At 41.3% G+C, this 21,463-nt stretch overlaps 1 protein-coding gene across 1 annotated transcript in view; it reads left to right on the forward strand.

Moving 5' to 3' along the window:
- The first annotated feature begins 415 nt into the window (after window positions 1-415).
- Window positions 416-21,463, forward strand: part of SETD2 (SET domain containing 2, histone lysine methyltransferase) — a 65,424-nt gene continuing 44,376 nt past the window's right edge. Inside the window, exons 1-6 of the mRNA XM_081106334.1 lie at window positions 416-1,903; window positions 4,154-8,499; window positions 10,900-11,031; window positions 12,938-13,066; window positions 18,885-19,008; window positions 19,791-19,868. Of these exons, the coding sequence (XP_080962460.1) occupies window positions 1,862-1,903; window positions 4,154-8,499; window positions 10,900-11,031; window positions 12,938-13,066; window positions 18,885-19,008; window positions 19,791-19,868 (4,851 nt within the window). The 5' untranslated portion in view covers window positions 416-1,861. The remainder of the gene's footprint in view (window positions 1,904-4,153; window positions 8,500-10,899; window positions 11,032-12,937; window positions 13,067-18,884; window positions 19,009-19,790; window positions 19,869-21,463) is intronic.

The following is a 21,463-nucleotide window of genomic DNA, read 5'->3' on the forward strand; positions in this document are numbered from 1 at the left end:
GCAAGCATGTCAAACTCAAAGGCTAACATGGGCCAGGTGAACAAGGTGTAAGTGTATGTGGGCCACAAAAAACCCCAAAAGCTTCAGTTTTCCTAGAAACGTAGGTTTATTCCAGTAGAGACATGCTGAATACAAAGGGCTGAAGTAAATGAGTCATCGTTAACATAAAATAATAGGACATTTTAATAAAAATGAATATTTTTTCTTGAACATTAACTTACCAGACACTGAATAACTGCACAAACGAATAAGCGTAACGCAAATAACCCTATTTTTCTTGTTCTCCGAAAGCGAAATATTTCCTGTTGTGCACACCTAACAAGTGAGGCCAAGACTAATGATGTGGCCATTGGCTGCTAAAATATTCGCTGCTAGTATTAGTGGGGAGAAATGGTGCGCCTGTGTGTAAGGGAAATGAATGCAACACGATGATAATTATGTATAACAGGATATTGTAAAAATTAAGTTACAAAATTCTGATTAAAATGTTTCTTACTTACTGTTATATTGGCTGGGGTGCAAAAATATTTGTTGTGGGCCACAAGCGGCTTAGTCACCTGCTTAGCATATAAACCTGGCTGTCAGTCTTAAGCCCTTTGTAGCTCTCCTTTCCCCGTATGCCCTTGGGTACTTGTGCACACCAGACCTTTGGCTTTGGATTCCTAAGTCATTGTGGTTACCTTCGTTAGGACGTAACTGGGAACTGGGAGCTCAGAGAGAGGCGTGCTGTGATGTGCAGCAGAGTAGGTATACCTAGCACTCAGCAAGAAACGATGGGATACACACCGAAGAGGCTTGAGAACCATGACCCGTAAGACTTACCAAATACGTTTTCCTCAGGAGAGCCTGGCCTCTGGACCTGGCCACTGCCGCCGCCTCCACCTGACTGACGGCTTCTTCCTGCTTTACACTTTACACTCTGGTAACAGGAGTTGTTAGCGTTTATTTTCACATGAATAGTTTTATGTTTTAATCTCTGTACCTTTGCCCAGTCTTCCTACAAATAAATTTTTCAAAAATTTACATTTTTTTAGGGAGGATTCTTTGTATTCCTGTCCTTTCACTAAATCTTATTCTTTTTAGTCCTCACCCAAGGATTTTTTTTTTTCCTGATTGAGAAAGAAGAGAGAGAGAGAGAGAGAGAGAGAGAGAGAGAGAGAGAGAGGGGAAGGGAGAGAGGAAGGGAGAAAGAAAGAGAAAGAAACATTGATGTGAGAGAAACACCAATTGGTTGTCTGACCGGGAATTGAACCCACAACCCTTTTGCACGGATGCTGCTCCAACCAGCTGAGCCACCCGGCTGGGCCTTATCTTACTCTTTGCTGTTGCACTGAGCATATTTCTATCCTTGTACCTACTTTTATAACAAAACTATATTTTGTATTTATAACTATAAGCTTTTTAAGGGCAGGGGACTCAGCTTTATTCACCTTTTTTGTTGTTAATCCTCACTGAGGATATTTTTCCATTGATAGAGAGAGTGGAAGGGAGGGAGGAGACAGAGAGAGAGAGAAACACTGATGTGAGACACACACATCAGTTGGTTGCCTCCTGCCTGTACCCTGACCAAGGCTGGGGATTGAGCCTGCCACCGAGGTAAGTGCCCTTGACTGCAATTGAACCGACGACCCTTCAGTCCATGGGCCAGTGCTCTATCTAGGGCAGCTTTTTTCACCTTTTATTTCTAGCACCTAGCATAGAAAACAAACATTTGCTATGTTGAAATGTACCCGAGGCCGTGAAGGGATGGATAGTCCATATAGAATATACTTGTAGGTTGTATGTATCCTAAGTTTTAATTAAAAAACAACTTTCATTTCAATTGGTTTTAAGTATTTATGATTTTTTTTTATTCTTTTGCATGCTTTCTTGGCTGGATGACAATAGAGAAGAAGAAAATGAGGTAAGTATAATTTAACTAGTTATTCAGTAATTGTGGAATTGAAACCATTTAAAATTTTGCTATTTGGAATGTGAAATGAAGTAATGGTTTTTGTTTAATTTTGGTTTTGGATCAACAGTAACTTATTCTAGAGAGGGCCGTTATATATATCAAGGAAATGGTTTTTAAATTTTAGCACTTCCAGAGCTTTAGGCAAGATAAAGGAAGCCGGCAGCTCTGGAGAGTTTCTTTTCTTTTTTTAAAAAATATGTTGTTGACTTTTAGAGAAAGAAGAAGGGAGTGGAAGGAGGTAGAGAGAAACATCTATCAGTTGTTTCTCTCACACCGTCTTCTGGGGATCAAGCCTGAAACCCAGGCCTGTTCCCCGACCAGGAATTGAACCAGTGTCCTCCGAGTGGGTGGGTTGACTCTCCACCACTGAGCCACACCCGCCAGAATGGAGACCATTTCTCACCTTGTTTTCACGGGTTGAGCTTCCAGGGAAGATTTAATTTGAAAAGTGGAATCTGTTTTTATAAGTACAGTGGGGCCTTGACTTACGAGTTTAATTCGTTCCGAGACCAAGCTCGTTAAGGAGCTCGTTAACTCAAATTACTCTATCAACTCAATGCAAAAAATCGGCAGAGAGACAGCTGGTATCTCAAAAAAACTCGTTAGTCGGGACACTCGTAAGTTAAGGCCCTACTGTATTTGAATGCTGCTCTGTGGGAATGCACGTGAAGATACTTACTGTTCCACTTGAATGGCCACTGTATAATTTCGAAAGCTGGTTTTAGATTTTACTACGTTGGGGGGAAAATTATTCTCTTAAACAGCCAGAGTTGATAAGAGAACATCTACTAGAAGAATGCTGCAGATGGCAACGGTCCATCTTTAATTCATGCTTGAGCCTGTTGTCGATTTTTCTGAAGTTCTGGGCTACACCCTAGGTTATGCCTTTAACTTTCCTTTGATGGTTTGGCTAATAATGGAGGGAGAAGTCTTCTTTTTTAAAAAAATATATTTTATTGATGTTTTACAGAGGGGAAGGGAGAGGAATAGAGAGTTAGAAACATCGATGAGGGAGAAACGTCTATCAGCTGCCTCCTGCACACTCCCCACTGGGGATATGCCCGCAACCACGGTACATGCCCTTGACCGGAATCGAACCTGGGACCCTTGAGTCCGCAGGCCGATGCTCTATCCACTGAGCCAGACTGGTCAGGGCGGGAGAATCTTCTTAAATCGTATTTGTACTTGTCCCGCATGCAGTGGGATCAGACTGCACGTTAGCGTGGCCTGATGGGTTGGGCCCAGGCAGAGAGTGATAGTGTGCCAAGGCAGAGATGGCAGAAAGGCCTCAGACTTCGTCTGTACAGTGAGTGAGATGGGAGGCTTCGGTTGTGGAACATAGGTGGGTACTTGGGGCTTTATTATTTTCCAAATTTTGGAGTATGTTTTTAATTTTTAAAAATACTAAAGTACTCCTCGTGCACTGCTGGTGGGAATGCAGACTGGTGCAGCCACTGTGGGGAACAGTATGGAGTTTTCTCAAAAAAAACCCCTAAAAATGGAACTCCCATTTGACCCAGTAATCCCACTTCTAGCAATATATCCCAAGAAACCAGAAACACCAATCAGAAAGGATATATGCACCCCTATGTTCATAGCAGCACAATTTACCATAGCTAAGATTTGGAAACAGCCTAAGTGCTCATCAGCAGATGAGTGGATCAGAAAACTGGTACATCTACACGATGGAATACTACACTTCGGTAAAAAAGAAGGAATTCTTACCATTTGCAACAGCCTGGATAGACCTGGAGAGCATTATGCTAAGTGAAATAAGTCAGTCAGAGAAAGATAAATATCACATGACCTCACTCATTTGTGGAATATAATGAATAACATAAAATGATGAACAAAAACAGATTCAGAGACAGAGAAGCAGCGATCAGTCAAACCTCAAAGGGAAGGTGGGGGATGGTGGGGGTAAGAGGGAGAGAGCAACCAAAGGACTTGTATCCATGCATATAAGCCTGACCAGTGATCACAGACATGGGGGGGGGGGGGGGGGGGGAAGAAGGACACATATGTAATACCTTAATCAATAAAGACTAAAGAAAAAAAATACTAAAGTACTTATTGAAAGTTATACTGTTTGTCATTAAAAAACAAAAGACTTAATTTCCCTGATGTTTAAAACTGTGATGATAGCCATTTGAAAGTAACTTTGTTGTAGTATTAACTGCTTGTTTTGTTCATTTATAGGCAAAGATTGAAAATGTGCAGAAAACAGGTTTCATCAAAGGACCGGTGTTCAAAGGTGTTGCTTCCAGTCGGTTTTTGCCCAAAGGCACCAAGACGAAAGTCAATCTGGAGGAGCAGGGACGACAGAAGGTGTCCTTCAGCTTCAGCCTTACAAAGAAGACTTTGCCGAACAGGTTTCTGACTGCACTTGGCAACGACAAGCAAAGTGATACTCCAGCCTCCCCAGCTGTACCTCTTCCAGTAGACTTGACCCCTAAAATTAAAGTGGACGTTGGCGAGACCGTATCTACTGCAGAAGACTCTTCCCCACCAAAATCAAGGGTAGAATTGGGAAAAATTCATTTTAAGAAACATCTGCTTCATGTAACATCCAGGCCACTGCTAGCTACGACCACACCAGTGACATCACCTCCGCCCACAGTACCGTTACCAGCAGTCATAGCAGAATCAACAACTGTAGACTCACCACCTTCATCTCCACCTCCTCCACCTCCTCCACCCCCCCAAGCCACAATACCCTCACCACTAGCACCAGTAACAGAGCCCGTGGCCTTGCCACATGCACCAATAATGGTTCTGATGACAGCACCGGTAGATATAGCAGTTAGAGCCTTGAAGGAACCACCAGTTACAATTGAACCGGAATCTTCGGAAGTGGACACTAAGCAGGACACTGTATCTAATAGTTCAGAAGAACACATAGCTCCGACTTCGAATGAGCAAGCACATCTCCCCTTACAGAAAGAAGATTCCCACATTGGGAAGGAGGAGGAAAGTCCAGATAGTTCTAAGAGGAGTCTGAGCTTGAGAAAGACAGGTTCTAAGAAGAAACCCTCACAATCTGAAGGCACCTTTCTTGGTTCAGAATCTGATGAAGATTCTGTCCGGACTTCCTCAAGTCAGAGATCACATGATTTAAAATTTCCAGCAAGCATTGAAAAGGAAAGAGATTCAAAAAAGAGCGTAGCACCTTTAAAAAGTGAGGATTTAGGGAAATCTTCCCGATCTAAAACAGAAAGAGATGACAAATATTTTAGTTACTCAAAACTTGAAAGAGATACTCGGTATATGTCCTCTCGATGTAGATCAGAGAGAGAGCGAAGGCGAAGCAGATCTCGTTCTAGATCTGACAGAGGCTCTAGAACTAGCTTATCTTATTCCCGGTCGGAACGATCCCATTATTATGACTCTGATCGTCGCTACCGTTCCCCTTATCGAGAGAGGGCACGATATTCTCGGCCGCATACTGATAACAGGGCACGAGAGAGTTCTGATTCCGAAGATGAGCATAAAAAGACACACTCAAGGCGCACCTCATCTCATTCCTCTTACAGAGACCTAAGGACATCATCGTCCTATTCTAAATCCGATCGGGACTGCAAAACTGAATCTCACTCAGAGATGGAGAAAAGAGGGAAGTATTCTTCAAAACCAGAAAGAGAATCCAGAAGGACTTCAGAAAATGAAGCAATGAAAAGGTGTTGTTCTCCCCTTAATGAACTGGGATTCCGACGGGGGTCATCATATTCCAAGCACGAAAACAGTGCTTCCCGTTATAAATCTGCTCCTTCAAAATCTATATCCAAATCTGATAAATCAAAAAATTCTTTCTGTTGTGCAGAATTAACTGAGGAAATCAAACACACTCATTCTTTTAGTTTACAGACTCATTGTTCAAAGGGTAGTGAAGTCAGGGTGATTAGTAAACTTCCTGAAAGAGAAAAGACGGGATCTCCTCCTCTATCAAATCGATTAAATGATTCACCATCTTTTAAAAAGCTAGAAGAACCGCCTATTTTTAAATCTGAATTTATAGGACATGATAGCCATGATAGTATTAAGGAATTAGATTCTTTATCTAAAGTGAAAAATGATCAGTTAAGAAGTTACTGTCCCATGGAATTAAATATAAATGGATCTCCTGATGCAGAATCTGATTTGGTAACATTTTGCACTTCTAAAACTGACACTGTCTTGATGTCTTCTGATGACAGTGTGACTGGATCAGAGGTATCCTCTTTGGTCAAAGCATGTGTGTTTTCATCAAATGGATTTCAGAACATTGACAGTTGTAAAGAAAAAGACTTGGACGGTACTTGCATGCAGTGTAGTAAGGCAGAAAGCCCATTTAGAGAAGCAGAACCTCCGCTGTCACCACACCAAGATAAACTCATGTCTTTGCCTGTTATGACTGTGGATTACTGCAAAACAGTAGCTACAGAACCAGTTGATATGAGAGTTTCTAGCTGTAAAACCAAAGATTCAGATGTGTATTGTGCTTCAAATGACAACAACCCTTCTTTGTGTCATTCTGCAGCTGAAGATACTGAGCCTCCAGTTAGGAAGATTTCTTCAAATAGCTTTATGAATGTGCATTTGAAATCAAAAACAGTGATATGTGATAATAGAAGTCTGACAGATCAGCACTCAAAATTTGCATGTAAGGAATATAAGAGTGTTGGTAGCACTAGTTCGGCTTCTGTTAATCATTTTGATGATTTATATCCACCTATAGAGAGTTCAGGCATTGCTTCATCTCTCCAGAGTCTTCCACCAGGAATAACAGTGGACAGTTTAGCTCTCTTGCAATGTGGAGAGAACACATCTCCGGTTTTGGGTGCTGTTCTGAAGAGTAAAAGCACAGAGTTTGCAAAGCATGGAGAAAAAGAAATGCTAGAAGTAGGCAGTGGCCTTCCTGCTTTAGGTAGGGGGGTTGCTTCCTGGGAAAACAGGCATAATAATGGGCTCTCTGGGAAATGTCTGCATGAGGCTCAAGAAGAAGGGAATAGCATGTTGCCTGATAAAAGAGGAAGACCAGAAATCTCTCTAGATGAAGAAGGAGGTAGAGGACATGAACACACTTCTGATGATTCAGAAGTTGTATTTTCTTCTTGTGAGTTGAATTTAACCACGGAAGACAGCGAGTATATGACATACACCTTAAAGTGTGACAGTAGTGGTCATGCCTCAGAGATCGTGTCTACTGTTCACGAAGAGTATTCTGGTTCCTCTGAAAGTTCAAGTGATGAAAGCGATTCGGAAGAGACAGATTCTGACGACAGCAGTATTCCCAGGAACCGTCTTCAGTCGGTGGTGGTTGTGCCAAAGAATTCGACTTTGCCCATGGAAGAAACAAGTCCGTGTTCTTCTCGGAGCAGTCACAGTTACAGACACTATTCTGACCACTGGGAAGATGAGAGATTGGAGCCAAGGAGGCATTCATATGAGGAAAAATTTGAGAGCATAGCAAGTAAAGCCTGTCCTCAAACGGAGAAGTTCTTCCTTCATAAAGGAACAGAGAAGAGTCCAGAAATGTGTTTCGCACAGATGAGCAGAAAGCAGATAGACAACCACCTGACTGAGGTTGCCCACCCTCAGAGTGACGGAGTTGATAGTACAAGTCACTCTGATGTAAAGTCGGACCCTGGAGGTCACCCAGGTTTTGAAGAAACACTGAGAGCCAAAATAGCTTCCAGGCAAGAGGAGTTGCCACTTTATTCTTCTGATGATTTTGAAGATGTTCAAAATAAGTGTTGGCAACAGACCCCTTTCCCTGATAGGCCAGATAGTAGACTGGGAAGAACAGAATTGAATTTCTCTTCCTCTTACGAGATCTCCCGAGTGGATGGCTTCCATTCATCGGAAGAGCTCAGAAACATGGGCTGGGACTTCTCTCCACAAGAAAAGCCGACGACCACGTACCAGCAGCCTGACAGCAGCTATGGAGGCCGTGCTGGACACAAGTATCAGCAGGGCACAGAGCCCTATGCTGGGACACGGAGTTCCTGGCAAGGCAATGGCTACTGGGATCCCAGGTCAGCAGGTAGACCTCCTGGAACTGGGGTTGTGTATGATCGAGTTCAAGGTCAGGTACCAGATTCCTTAACAGATGATCGTGAAGAGGAAGAAAATTGGGACCCTCGGGTAGGATCACAGTTTTCAAGCCAGTCCGGTAAATTTTGTGTATCCCTTCAGCAGGACAAGGGGTCAGTGCAAGCACCTGAAATAAGCAGCAATTCCATTAAGGACTCTTTAGTCATAAATGACAAGAAAGCTCTTTCAAAAAACTTAGAAAAAAATGATATGAAAGATAGAGGGCCTCCTAAAAAAAGGAGGCAGGAATTGGAGAGTGATTCTGAAAGTGATGGTGAGCTTCAGGACAGAAAGAAGGTGCGAGTGGAGGCACAGCTGTGCGAGACGGCAGCGCCCCCAGGCTCCGCGCTGGCCGGGCCTTCCTGTGTCATGGAGGACTTCAGAGACCCCCAGCGATGGAAGGAATGCGCCAAGCAGGGGAAGATGCCTTGTTACTTTGATCTGATTGAAGAAAATGTTTATTTAACAGAAAGGTAAACATCATTAATAATCTGACAAATTTTAACCTTTTTAAAACATTAGTTTTCAACAATTCAGAATATATGACCTTCATTGTAGGAAATGTAATTGCATGATAAAATATAAATAGAAAAATCTAAAACGTAGATTTTTAACGTGTATTTACTTATTTAGATCCCCCCATCCCCAGAGGGGTGTCTCATTTTCTTTTTTGTCTCATTACCTTATAGTTCTAGAAGTATAATTTAGGCCAGCCAATTTTTTTTTTTTTATAATATATTTTATTGATTTTTTTACAGAGAGGAAGGGAGAGAGATAGAGAGTTAGAAACATCGATGGGAGAGAAACATCGATCAGCCGCCTCCTGCACATCTCCCACTGGGGATGTGCCCTTAGCCCAGGTACATGCCCTTGACCGGAATCGAACCTGGGACCCCTCAGTCCGCAGGCCGACGCTCTATCCACTGAGCCAAACCGGTTTCGGCAAATTTTTAAAAAAAAATATATTTTATTGATTTTTTACAGAGAGGAAGGGAGAGGGATAGAGAGTTAGAAACATCGATGAGCTGCCTCCTGCACATCCCCTACTGGGGATGTGCCCGCAACCAAGATACATGCCCTTGACCGGAACCAAATCTGGGACCCTTTGGTCCGCAGGCCAATGCTCTATCCACTGAGCCAAACCAGTTAGGGCGGCCAACCAATTTTTAAATAATTTCTTTTACATGTGAAACTGGCAGAAGATGAAACCAAGTTGTACTAAAATAATCTACTCTTAGAGAAGTAAAAAGTAGTTAGTTTCGATTTTTCCCCTCTACTTTTCAAAAAAGTTCAAAATGAAGTGTCTTTACTTTGTACAGCTGGAACTAGGGTAGAATATGGGTTTGTCAGGCTTTTTAGTCTATTGTTAATAGGTTAAATTTGGCAATAGCAGAACAGATGTTTTAGAAATAGATGTTAAAATGGTTTGTCACAAACCCCTAACATGAAACAAGGTATAATGAGAATAGGAGTAATGAAAACATATTCCTCTACTTACTCCAGAACTTCTCATATGCTTGCTTTCACCCCTTGCACTAATCTCATTTTCCCAATATAAATATATGCTGAATCTGCCTTTTTAAAAAAAATCTGTAGTCTTCTAACTAACCACTTTCTCCTTATGGAAATTTTTCCTCTAGTTTAACCTTGTCATCCCATTAAGTATTCAAAATTTTTTTGATGAGGAATTTTTATTTCTTTAAATATATTTTTATTGATTTCAGAGAGGAAGGGAGAGGGAGAGAAGGATAGAAACATCAATGATGAGAGAGAATCATTGATCGGCTGCCTCCTGCATGCCCCCTATTGGGGATCGAGCCTGCAGTCCAGGCATGTGCCCCTGACCAGAATTGAACTCGGGACCCTTCAGTTCACAGGGTAACACTCTATCCACAGCCAAACTGGCCAGGGCTTTATTTTATATCGTGGATGAGATAAAAGATCTCATTGTAAAGTTAGGTCCCATCAGAAATTTTTTTCTATTTAAAAATAACTCCCCCTTTTGGTGTAAAGGACTTCCTACAGTTATATTCATTTACGTTTATTTGTAAATGAGGTTTAAATTCTTTTTTAAATAGTTCATTTTTCTTTTAAGTAGGATTTGTACAAATGTGATGTTGCTGAAAGATTCTCTGAAAGATTTGAGTTAAACTCTTAATTTAAATTTTTTTTTTTTTTTTAGCAACGCCCTTTCTTCCTCAGCCTGTGTCTCAGCTGTTATTTGTTCATCCTTGAGGACTGATTTTTAAACTCTTTAATTAGCGATATCACTATTTGGTACTCATGGGTTTTTCTGTTTTTCTCCTGAGCCAAACGTTGAGTATTAACACGTGAAATTGCACAAAATCCCAGGCTTAGCTGACTGGGACTAGGGAATAGGGGCTGAGTACAAAGTGACAGACTTGAACTTACCCGTTGTCCCATCTGCCAGGGTTCATGTTGCCTCTCATCTTTTTTTTTTTTAATTTTTAATTTTTTTTTTTATTGATTTTTTTACAGAGAGGAAGGGAGAGAGATAGAGAGTTAGAAACATCGATCAGCTGCCTCATGCACATCTCCTACTGGGGATATGCCCGCAACCCAGGTACATGCCCTTGACCGGAATCGAACCTGGGACCTTTCAGTCCGCAGGCCAACGCTCTATCCACTGAGCCAAACCGGTTTCGGCGCCTCTCATCTTTTTTGCAAAATGATTAGTCATGTTCCAGTCTCACAAATTCTAGTGATTGGATGTCTTCTTCCTTTTGAATGATTGAGGTAACCGGAATCATTGAGTGTGAAGCTAATGGGAGTTAGCACATTGTTTGATTGTGTGTGCAGTGCCATTGCCAGGAGGTTTGTTTAACCGGTTTTTATAAAATTTTACCCAATAGAAAGAAGAATAAGTCCCATCGGGACATTAAGCGGATGCAGTGCGAGTGCGCGCCTCTCTCTAAAGAGGAGAGAGCTCAGGGTGAGATAGCCTGCGGGGAGGACTGCCTCAACCGCCTCCTCATGATCGAATGGTAAGGGCCCGGCAAGGCTTTGCTTCTGTTCAGCTCTCTGAAGTGTCTTGAAATACTGAGGAGAATTACTAGCGAAGAGCACAATTTCACCTTTTTCCTTCTATCTTTTGTTGAGTGTTTATAAGCAATAAAGCTCTTTCCCTTATATTTTGTACTCGATTATAATACACATTGTAAATGCTCTGTAAAGTAGCCCTAAAATGCTAACCATGTAATATTAATTTTTATCCGGTCTCCTTTTATTTCTTATAATGTTTGTCTTGAGAGGTAAGTGTTGTTATTCATTAGCTTTTACTGTAAAATGAGATAAAACCTTATTATTTTAAAAAAATTAATAAAATAAAATGTATTTCTCTCCCAAACCACACTCTCTCTTTGTAGTCTTTCCAGGTAAGTTTTATGTCTATGTCAACATAAGTAAATATTTACTCTTTATTACAGAAATTAAATCTTACTGTATCTACTTTTAAAATCTTTGTTCTCTTCCCCTTCGCCCCCGCCATAAACACACTTAATAAAAATGCTTTGAAGACCTATTCAGAGCCATGCATAAAGGACCTACCTCAATCTTTCCCTTAGCTGCCTTACATATTCTATTCATAGTTAACCCCTAAGTATTAATCCCCTATTGGTAGGCATTTGCTTCTATATATTTTTTTTATAAGTAGCGAATATCTATACATTAAAAAAATGTCTGATACTTTTTTTTTTAACATGAAAAGACTATTAAAGGTGATTTATGGTATGGTTACCTTATTTTTAGTGTTAATGAATGTTTTTTTTTCAAGGCTAAGTTTTTGGTTTTGCTCATGTTACGTTATAAAAATAAAACATAGATACTGTAAACAAAAAGGAGAGAAAGCATTTTTAGTATTCCTTGACCTAAACTAAAAGTAGGATGCCATATACATGTACGAAGAAGGGACATAGAATGAACCCTGTTCCCCTGACTTGGCACTGCTGCCCTGGTCTCTGCAGTCTTCTGGCTTTCCTTGCAGCCTTGCTCCATAGGAATGAAGTGCAGAAGTTCTTTCTTCGTGTTATTCCCATACTCAGACCTTCGGAAGTCCTTGGGATTGTGTTCAGATTGAGCCTGGTATCCAGAGCCCCTCACAGTAAAGCAGCTCCTTCCTGTCCATCTTCCAGCCGCCGCCGGCCTGGCCAGCCACCGTAGCAGTGCTGGCTCTGCTTCCTCTCGGGCCTGCTTCCTGTTTCTGCGCACAGACGCGCTGCTGCGTCTCGTTTTCCTCACTGTCCGTGTCGTGGGGTCGTTAGAGGCTCTGCCTCAGTCCTGCTCCTCTGAAAGCTTTCCCTCCCCACCTCACTCGAACGTGAACCTTCCTCCTCTGAACATCTGTGAACATACTTACTGTTAGTTTGACAAAATAGAATGGATTGGAAGTGATTGGTAATTCCTTTTTTAGCCTTACTCAGCATTTAAACCTTTGTTTCTGCCAGTTTGGGATACTGAGAATTTAGTGAATGTTTGATTTTATTATTTTCATCTAATACACATGGGAGTGGACTTGCCCTTTATATTGTGTTTACTCTGAACGAGGGTGTTTCATGGCTTTAGTGTCTCTTAAATGCAGATCAGTTAGCTACATTTAGAAGATCGGATTAATGATGACTGGAGTGGAATAGAAGTGAAGGTGCCGCATAGGAAATAAATGAGCCCTGCAGAGTGGTCAGGAGGACGCCTGGACATGTGTCCTAGACACCCAGAGGGGGTGATGGCGAGGCGACAGGACTGTGGAGGGCATCCTCCAGTCCAAGGACCCCTTCGTGGTGGAAAGGGTTCCCGAGGATGGCTCACCGGGGTCTGCCACACACAGGCTGACGGCGCTGTAAAGCGGGGGCTGTGCCGTGCACGCGAGCCAACATGAATGTTCTCCATTTCTCACAGTTCCTCTCGGTGTCCAAATGGGGATTACTGTTCCAATAGACGATTTCAGAGGAAACAGCATGCGGATGTGGAAGTCATACTCACAGAGAAGAAAGGCTGGGGCTTGAGAGCTGCCAAAGACCTTCCTTCGTAAGTGGTGTTTGCATCACCTTTCACCTCATTTTTGTGTTGCTGAAGTTGATTACTTTGTAGGAAAATAATTTGTCTATTACACTGACGTTTAATAATGATTATTGTGCAGAATGACCACTTCGTAGCTAGTATGTAAAAAAATCCACTTTTGTGGGGTAAGGGAACCACCTCTCTTGTCTATGGATATAAAAGAAGGACATTTTTGACATTTGGACTGAGCAGGTCCTTTTTTGTCTAATAGTTATGTTTTTTTTCATTCCAAACAATTGCTGAAGTATTGGCTATAGATCCCCAAAATTCTTGTGAAATTTTGTAAAGGTAAAAAGGAGTAAGAACAGAATATATTAGTTTATATAAAACTGACTTTGGATCAGAGTAGAAGACAATATCTGAGGATACTGAGGCAGAGAATTAAAGCATACTTGACAGACACTCAGTAAACATTTGTATGTTGCTTCCACCTAACGCATGTAAACTTTTTATATGTAATGCAATAAAAGATTCACTTTCTTTTCTACCATATTCAGTATTTCCTTTAAACATAATTTTGTCACATGTCACATATTAAAATATTCTTATGCCTTTTTCTTTTAAAGTTAAGTAATACAGGTTAAATGTGTTTATTTCATTTTTAAAAATATATTTTTATTGATTTCAGAGAGGAAGGGAAAGGGAGAGAGAGGTAGAAACATCAGTGATGAGAGAGAATCATGGATTGGCTGCCTCCTGCATGCCCCACACTGGGGATGAAGCCTGCAGCCCTGACCGGGAATCCAACCATGACCTCCTGGTTCATAGGTTGATGCTCAACCACTGAGCAACACTAGCTGGGGATATGTGTTTATGATTTAAATACACAAAAGGAATAAAGGTAGAAAAAACATTTGCTGGATTCTAGGGACTCAGGCACAACTATTCCTTCAGAATCCTAATCACATGGCCACCCTTAGATGGGATTGGAATGGGGCGAGGGTTTTTAGTCTGTTTATTATGTGTAGTCACAGGAATCCCCACAGGTAACAACCTAAGCATCACCACGACTACCACTACCAGGTAATTTCGTTTCCTGAGAAATTTCATCGTTCTTCTAAAAGCCAAATCATTCTGTTTTTCTTGTGAAAGTAGGAAATGATGTTTGTATCAGTCTGGTCTTTTGGGAACCAACCAGGAAAAAAAACACATTTCATTATATGAAGAGGGGATAGTCAGAACCTCATATATTTCCTTCTCTACAGAATCATCGCGTTGTATTCTATATTGACTTTGTTGGATACTTTATAATATTTTAAACAAATAATAGGCTAAGCTTCCTTTGAACATAGTTAATGACATAGAACTCCCCAGTTTAGTCCAGTGCATTTCTAAAGTAACTAACTCTGGTCTAGATACAGATTTTCAGGGACCCAAGCCAGCCAGGCTGTTCTCTTTGAGTCTTTTTTAAAATTTTTTTTTAAGGAATTCCAATTTAGACTTAAGCCTCTGTTGTAGGAATAGTAGTGGGTGATATGGCTGAACACTGCCTCTTAGAGTTTCACTAAAACACACAGCTTCAAACCTAATGTAAATTCTTGCTAGATGCAACATAGACGCTTCGTGTTCTAGGGAAGGGGCTGGGGGAGGGAGGAGGATGTTTTATTGGTTCACATAGCAGGTTAAAATTTTCTGCAGCTCTTCACCTTTCCTTAGCTACTGACAGAACCCTGCTTTGGTAAAATATACTGGGATTTAATATTTCCATGTTTCCCACACCTTCCTAATTCATATAATTTTTATATGCTGATGGTAATACCAGATTCATAGATCTTTAGTTCTAAACTATTTAGATGCTAATGGAACACTCTACCAGTGAATAAGGACCTACTGTCAGATATGCGTAGGGTGAGGAAGCATTAGGAGCTGAGCTGCTAGTGTTCAAGTGTGATAGATTCCCCCCAAAACCCCCAAGCAAATTCCTGTCAAAATCCTTTCGTTTTAAACTGTAGGAATGGCAGGCAGTCCTGTTTAGGTGACTTAATGTTATTATATACCAAATGGGATTTTTAAAAAAATCTGAGGTAAAATTGACATGAAATAAGAGTAACCATTTTTAAATGCATTAATTTAGTGGCCTTTAGTACAATCACCATATTTGGTGAATTTTAAGGGGAGTTGCAGCCATCACCTCTATTTAGTTCCAAAGCCTTTTCATTATCCCCGAAAGGAAAATAGAATCTCCCCACAAGTAGAACCCCCACTGGAGCTTTACCTGTTCATGGCAGGTAGCAGCCCTTCTTTACGTGAAATACCACATTCTGCTTATTGAACAAATGATGGGCATTTGGACAAGTTTGAGGTTTTTTGTTTTTTTTAAAATATATTATTGATTTTTTACAGAGAAGAAGGGAGAGGGATAGAGAGTTAGAAACATCGATGAAAGAGAAACATCGATTAGCTGCCTCCTGCACATCTCCTACTGGGGATGTGCCCGCAACCCAGGTACATGCCCTTGACCGGAATTGAACCTGGGACCTTTCAGTCCGCAGGCCGATGCTCTATCCACTAAGCCAAACCGGTTACGGCAAGTTTGAGTTTTAAAAACTCACTTTTCCCATAATGTTTTATAAAAACATGGAGAGGTTGAAAGAGTTGAACAGTTGATACCTGTATAGTCACCACTTATTTTCTGAAGTTGTTGACATTTTGCTGTATTTATTATATATTTTCCATGTGCTCAAGTCTTTATCCATCTTTTTGGTGAATTTTAAGGGGAGTTGCAGACATTACCTTTAATCCCTAAGCCGTTCATAGCTGTCGCCATCTAGCTTTGCAGTGATAATGACACCTGTCTGTTCCCTTCAGCCTTCTGCCTGCCACAGTGCGGCATTGTTGCCTTGAAAGATTTGAAGGAGTTCAGTGAGCAGACCTCATCAAGCCAGGAGCAATGTCACACGCAGACAAAGATTAACTAAACATGAAGGATCTGCCCTGGCTGGGTGAGCTCAGTGGATAGAGCATCCTCCTGGGGACTGAAGGGTCTGGGTTCAGTTCCTGTCGGGGCACGTGCCTGGGTTGCAGGCTTGATCCCCAGGAGGGGGCATGCAAGAGGCAGCCGATCGATGATTCTCTCTCATCATTGATGTTTCTATCTCTCCCCTTCTCTCTTCCTCTGAAATCAATAAAAATATATTTAAAAAGAAAAAAGGAAGAATCATGGTCTCCGCCTTTAGGGGCTTAATCTCTCTGTCAAGCAGTTTGATATTACTCTTTTTTTCCTTTTGGTTGTTGGTGTGTGAGACATAGCTTTTGTAAGAATCGCGAATTAGTTTAGCCCGTTTTAAGGCCTGCACTGTATGTGTTCACATTGACCTCATTTAGTTTCATGTGGGTGGGGCGGCTGAAGGGTCTAGTGACGCTTCCTACACTTCCTAAGTTCCTGAGGACGTTGAGACTCTTCTTAGGTGCTTCGTCAAGCCCAAGCTGTCAGTTCCATGGATATTGACATGTCCTTCAGAATTCCAGATGGCATGAGGTCTCTGCTCTGAGTGATTTAATAGTTGGTCAGGTTCTGGTGTTTAAGAACTTTTTCTAAATGTAGAGGTGATTTGAGAGCAGTGCCATCAGAATTGAATATTTTAGTGTAATAGCAAAAAGCATCTTTATAATATAACTAGAGGCCCGGTGCATGAAATTTGTGCACACGGATAGGGTCCCTAGGCCTGGCCAGCGATGAGGGCCAATCGGGGCCTTCCACCTGCCAGCCGGGGTCTTCCCCCGGCTGCTGGCTGGGGCCTCCCTTCATGCCACGCTGCCCCCTGGTGGCCAGCGCTCGTCATAGCAAGCGGTTGAATTCCCAGTCGGTCGAACTCTTGAGGGGACAATTTGCATATTAGCCTTTTATTATATAGGATGGGGCAAGCAGTCAATCAGGTGAGGTTTGAGTCCCAGGTTATTCATTAGGCTTTGTGACTGGTGCTGCTCACCTAGCTTCTCTAACTCCCATCTTGCCTGTCAAATGAGGCGTAATGCCTATGTCCCAGGGCTTCCATGAACTTTACCTGAGCAAGTTCAGGGAGGAGCGTTTAGTTTTTGTTAGGAAAGGAAATGGATATGTTTTTACGAATGAGGCTCCAAGTCCTGCATAAGGCATGTCTTCTAGCTAGTTATTATCATGTTGAACCTACATGTCAGCCTGCGATGTTTCTTTTTCTTTTTCTCAAGAGAAGGGACTAATCCTGGAAGTGGAGAGTCCAACAGTGTGAGAGCTCAAATTTTGTCGTCATTCTAATACATTTCTTACCAAATGATAAGCTTCTGAGGTTGGAAAGGAACATTTAAGTGTTGTTTATAACGATAGTAATTAGACCTTTCAGGGTTAATCTGTGAGTAATAGATTTTGATTTATTGAGATTTAGATGTGTTTGTGATGGATTGCTGCACAAATGCATGTATAATACCATTATAATCCTGTTTGGAGGTTTGCTTTTTTTATATAATTGTTCTTTTCTCATTTGTTAATAACTGCTTTATTTTCTAAACTAAAAGGGTTTAATTTTTTTTCAACTGGCAATTAATTTCTTCTTTAATTAGCACACTGATTATGTCAACAAGTTGTAAGCAAATAGAAATGGTTTACATTTTTACATTTTAAAAATCTCTGGTTAGCCCTAGCTGGTTTCTCTGTCTTTCCCTCTCTTCCACTCTCCCTAAAAATCAATGGAAAACTCTATCCTTGGGTGAGGATTAACAAAAAAACATAAGATAAAGTCTCTGGTTAGAGTGAGGGCATATTCCTTTTGAAGGGGTAAGATAAGACTTCCAGGTCAGTCAGTTCAGGGTGTCTTGGGACCAAAGCATAGAGAAGCATTTGACTACATGGAGGTAGTAATACATGAAGTCACTGATGGGAATGAGCTCTTATAGAATAAAGGGAAGGGGGGAAGAATGAGAATTTAATATTTCAATAGAGAATAAAATAAGTAAATAACCAAGGAAAGAACAATCAAGGGTAGAAAGTACCTGAAAGAAGCCACGGAGAGAAATTAATAATTATTACTGATAAATGCTCGAGAAAACTTAAAGAGAACGCAGCCAGAGAAACAGCATTTAAAAAAGTCCTCACCCGAGTATATTTTTTCCATTGATTTTTAGAGAGAGTGGAAGGGAGGTAGTGGACTCGGGGGAGACAGAGAGAGAGAAACATGAACCTGAGAGAGACACATCGATTGGTTGCCTTCCGCAGGCACCCTGATCGGGGATGGGGATCCGAACCTGCAACCGAGGTACATGCCCTTAACCAGGAATTGAGCCGGAGACCTTCGGTTCACAGGCTGCACTCTAACCTCTGTGCCAGACTGGCCAGGGCAGAAACCGCATATTTGACCTTTAACGTTGTTCGAGACCTTCGATGGTAAAGGCAGTAGAAGGGCTGCTGTGTTTGTTTACGTTGCCTTCTGTTTTCCTGGAACATAAAGCCTGTAATTTTTCAGGGCTTCCTCATTTCTTCAGAGGTGTATCTGTGAAGCATTTTTTTTTCATGATAATGAAAACCAGAGTTGCAAGTTTGTTTTAATATCTAGTTAGAATAAGGATATGCATCTTGGCACTATGTATAAATTATCAAAACTTCTTAGAATCAACACTCTTAAAAGTATTCGGAAGGAGGAAATTAGCCTGGAGTAGATGCTAGGTACTTCACACACATTTTTACTACGTCTTGTGCAGTACCAGTTTTATCCCCTTTGGGATATTTCTTTAAATTCACTGATTTTGCTCGGACATATGTATCTTCCATGTAAGAAAGTGCCCCTAGGCAGGAGCTGCTGTTCTCTCTGCACAGGAACACCTTTGTCCTGGAGTACTGTGGGGAGGTGCTTGACCACAAAGAGTTTAAAGCCCGGGTGAAGGAGTACGCACGGAACAAGAACATCCACTACTACTTCATGGCCCTGAAGAATGACGAGGTGAGCGGCCGGGGGTGTGTGCTGTGGGGCAGATCTGGAACTTGCTGCGTTCAGAGGGTTATTGATACAATAGGTCACCGCTCCACCCCTGAGCCACACTGGCCGGCCTTGTTACAGCTCTTCACAATTATCAGTGACCCCCCTCCCCCCCACGAGTTTTTGTTTATGTGGGTTATATTTGTCAATATTTATTATATTGAAAATTAAAGCTGAGAAATATTTATTAGACATTTTCAAAGTAATAAGCCCATTATATTGACATTTTTTTTTTTTCTTTTACAAATCTCCTTAATACCGGGCTTAATAGAATTTACCTAGATTCTCATATTTGCCTCTCTACATTCAGTCTGGAAATGCAAATCCTAGCGATGGACTCCAGGATCTGCTGAATCTAACTCTGGAGATGGGCCCAGTAGCAAGCGGTCCAGGGCGCTCAGATAGGCCAGGTTGAGAGCTGTTGCACTGTGGCATGGGGTGCACCTGAGAATACAGTGACGCACATGAAGTGAGGTTGGAATACAGTGGGTATAAGAAATAGCTCAAAGGAGACGAGAGAACGATAGATGAAGGAGATGATTTTGACTGTGGGTAAATGTTTATAGTCGGCAGATCTTCCAGAGGACATGGTCACCACTCTGAAGAATAAAGAAGTATGAGAGAGTTTTCTAAAGGAAAGGGGTTGGGAATGAATGGGATTTTACATTTGCCTGATGCCTTTCCTTTGCAAAATGCAAGTATATGTTTAGGTCTCGTTTTTAACTCTTCCTTTTCCCTCTCCCTAGATAATAGATGCCACTCAGAAAGGAAATTGCTCTCGTTTTATGAATCATAGCTGTGAGCCAAACTGTGAGACTCAAAAAGTAAGTTGGGGTGGATTTAGAGTTTGGGGTATTTACTTAAGATTCTATTCTGACCTTTTCAGATTGTATATCAAAAGCACCCAAGACTAATATTTTTAAATCATTTTTTCCTACTCTATTGTTAAAAGTTTGTATTTTGAAGTAAGTTTAGGTTATGAAATAATAAATAGTGCTGAGATAGTACAGAGTTCTCGTACCATCCTTCACTCAAGCTTCTCCAAATATACATTGTACATAACTATAATACAATTACTCAACCCAGGATATACTGTTAACTGTTACCTAGTCTAAAGACCTTATTCAAATTTTACCATCTGTCATTTTTTGGGTCTAGTATTCGGTCCAGAAAACTCCTGTTGCATTTAATTCTCACCTCTATTTGCCTATAAATTTTAGATATTATTTCAAAGTTGCCAAAAATACAAAACTAAATTTTGTTTTTAATGGAGTCCAGAGTGTGTGTGCACTATTCAAATTTTTAAAAATGTTTTATTGATTTTTAGAGAGGGAGGGAGAGGGATAGAGAAAAACATCAATAAGAGGGAAACATCAGTGGGCTGCCTCCTGTACACACACACACACACACACACACACACACACACACACACACACCCTTCCTACTGGGGATTAAGCCTGCAACCCTGGCATGTGCCCTGACTGGGAATCGAACCAGTGACCTCTTGGTTTATCGGTCGACACTGAGCCACGCCAACTGGGCCCATTCAGATTTTTATCAGCTCCTATCCAGGTTCCAAATTTGACAGTTGTAATGACACAATAAAGAGCAAATCAGCCATAGGTGAGAGGGATTCTGTGAGGGTGCATGTGGGCACACTGCTCCTCAACAGGCCAGGCTTCGGGTCTGGCTTTTCCTCACGTGCTGTGCCTGGCACAGAGTTGGCACTTGATAAATCCATTCATCGTTGGATTTGTCACTTTGAATGTGTCTCATTTGTGTTTTGAGCTTAGATTTAAAATATATAAATAGATTAGAACTTTGGTTCTTTTTTAGGTTAAGAAAACTATGGATCCACTCCCTAGGAAAAATAGATCCAATGGTCCCCCTCTCATATCGAAACAGTGGTTTTGAATCCTGGTAATTTTTGCCTTTGATCTGTGTGCCACTCGACCTTAAATAGGTCTCTTTCTGAGAGCTGGGCCATATCATGAATGGGAGACATTGGTCTGAAATAAATGACTCAGCCTACAGTTCTGGCTCAGATTCGCCTGCAGCTGGTGGCCATATGTGTGGCGGTGAGACTCCAACTGCATGGTGTCCCTTCGTCTTTTTAAGACGTTTTTTCCATTGGTAACATGTTCAGATGGTCTGGGAAGGCGCTCTACAGTCGACTTCCACCGCAAATGATCTGGAACTACAAGGCCTAACTCCTGTGTACTCACCCCGCCTTAATTTCTTGAGTTTTATACACCTTCCCTCTCACTGCTTCATGAAGGTCAACTTTTGGCATCATTTCCCCCTGGTTCCATACCCCATCTTATCTTAGAACAGAATTACTTTTAACATAATGTATCTTTGCTATGTGGAAATTAGCATATCAAAATTAAAGTAACAGTTACTTTTATTAGATACAAAT

Source organism: Myotis nattereri, assembly GCF_964212035.1.
Source record: "Myotis nattereri genome assembly, chromosome: 14".
Taxonomy (NCBI): domain Eukaryota; kingdom Metazoa; phylum Chordata; class Mammalia; order Chiroptera; family Vespertilionidae; genus Myotis; species Myotis nattereri.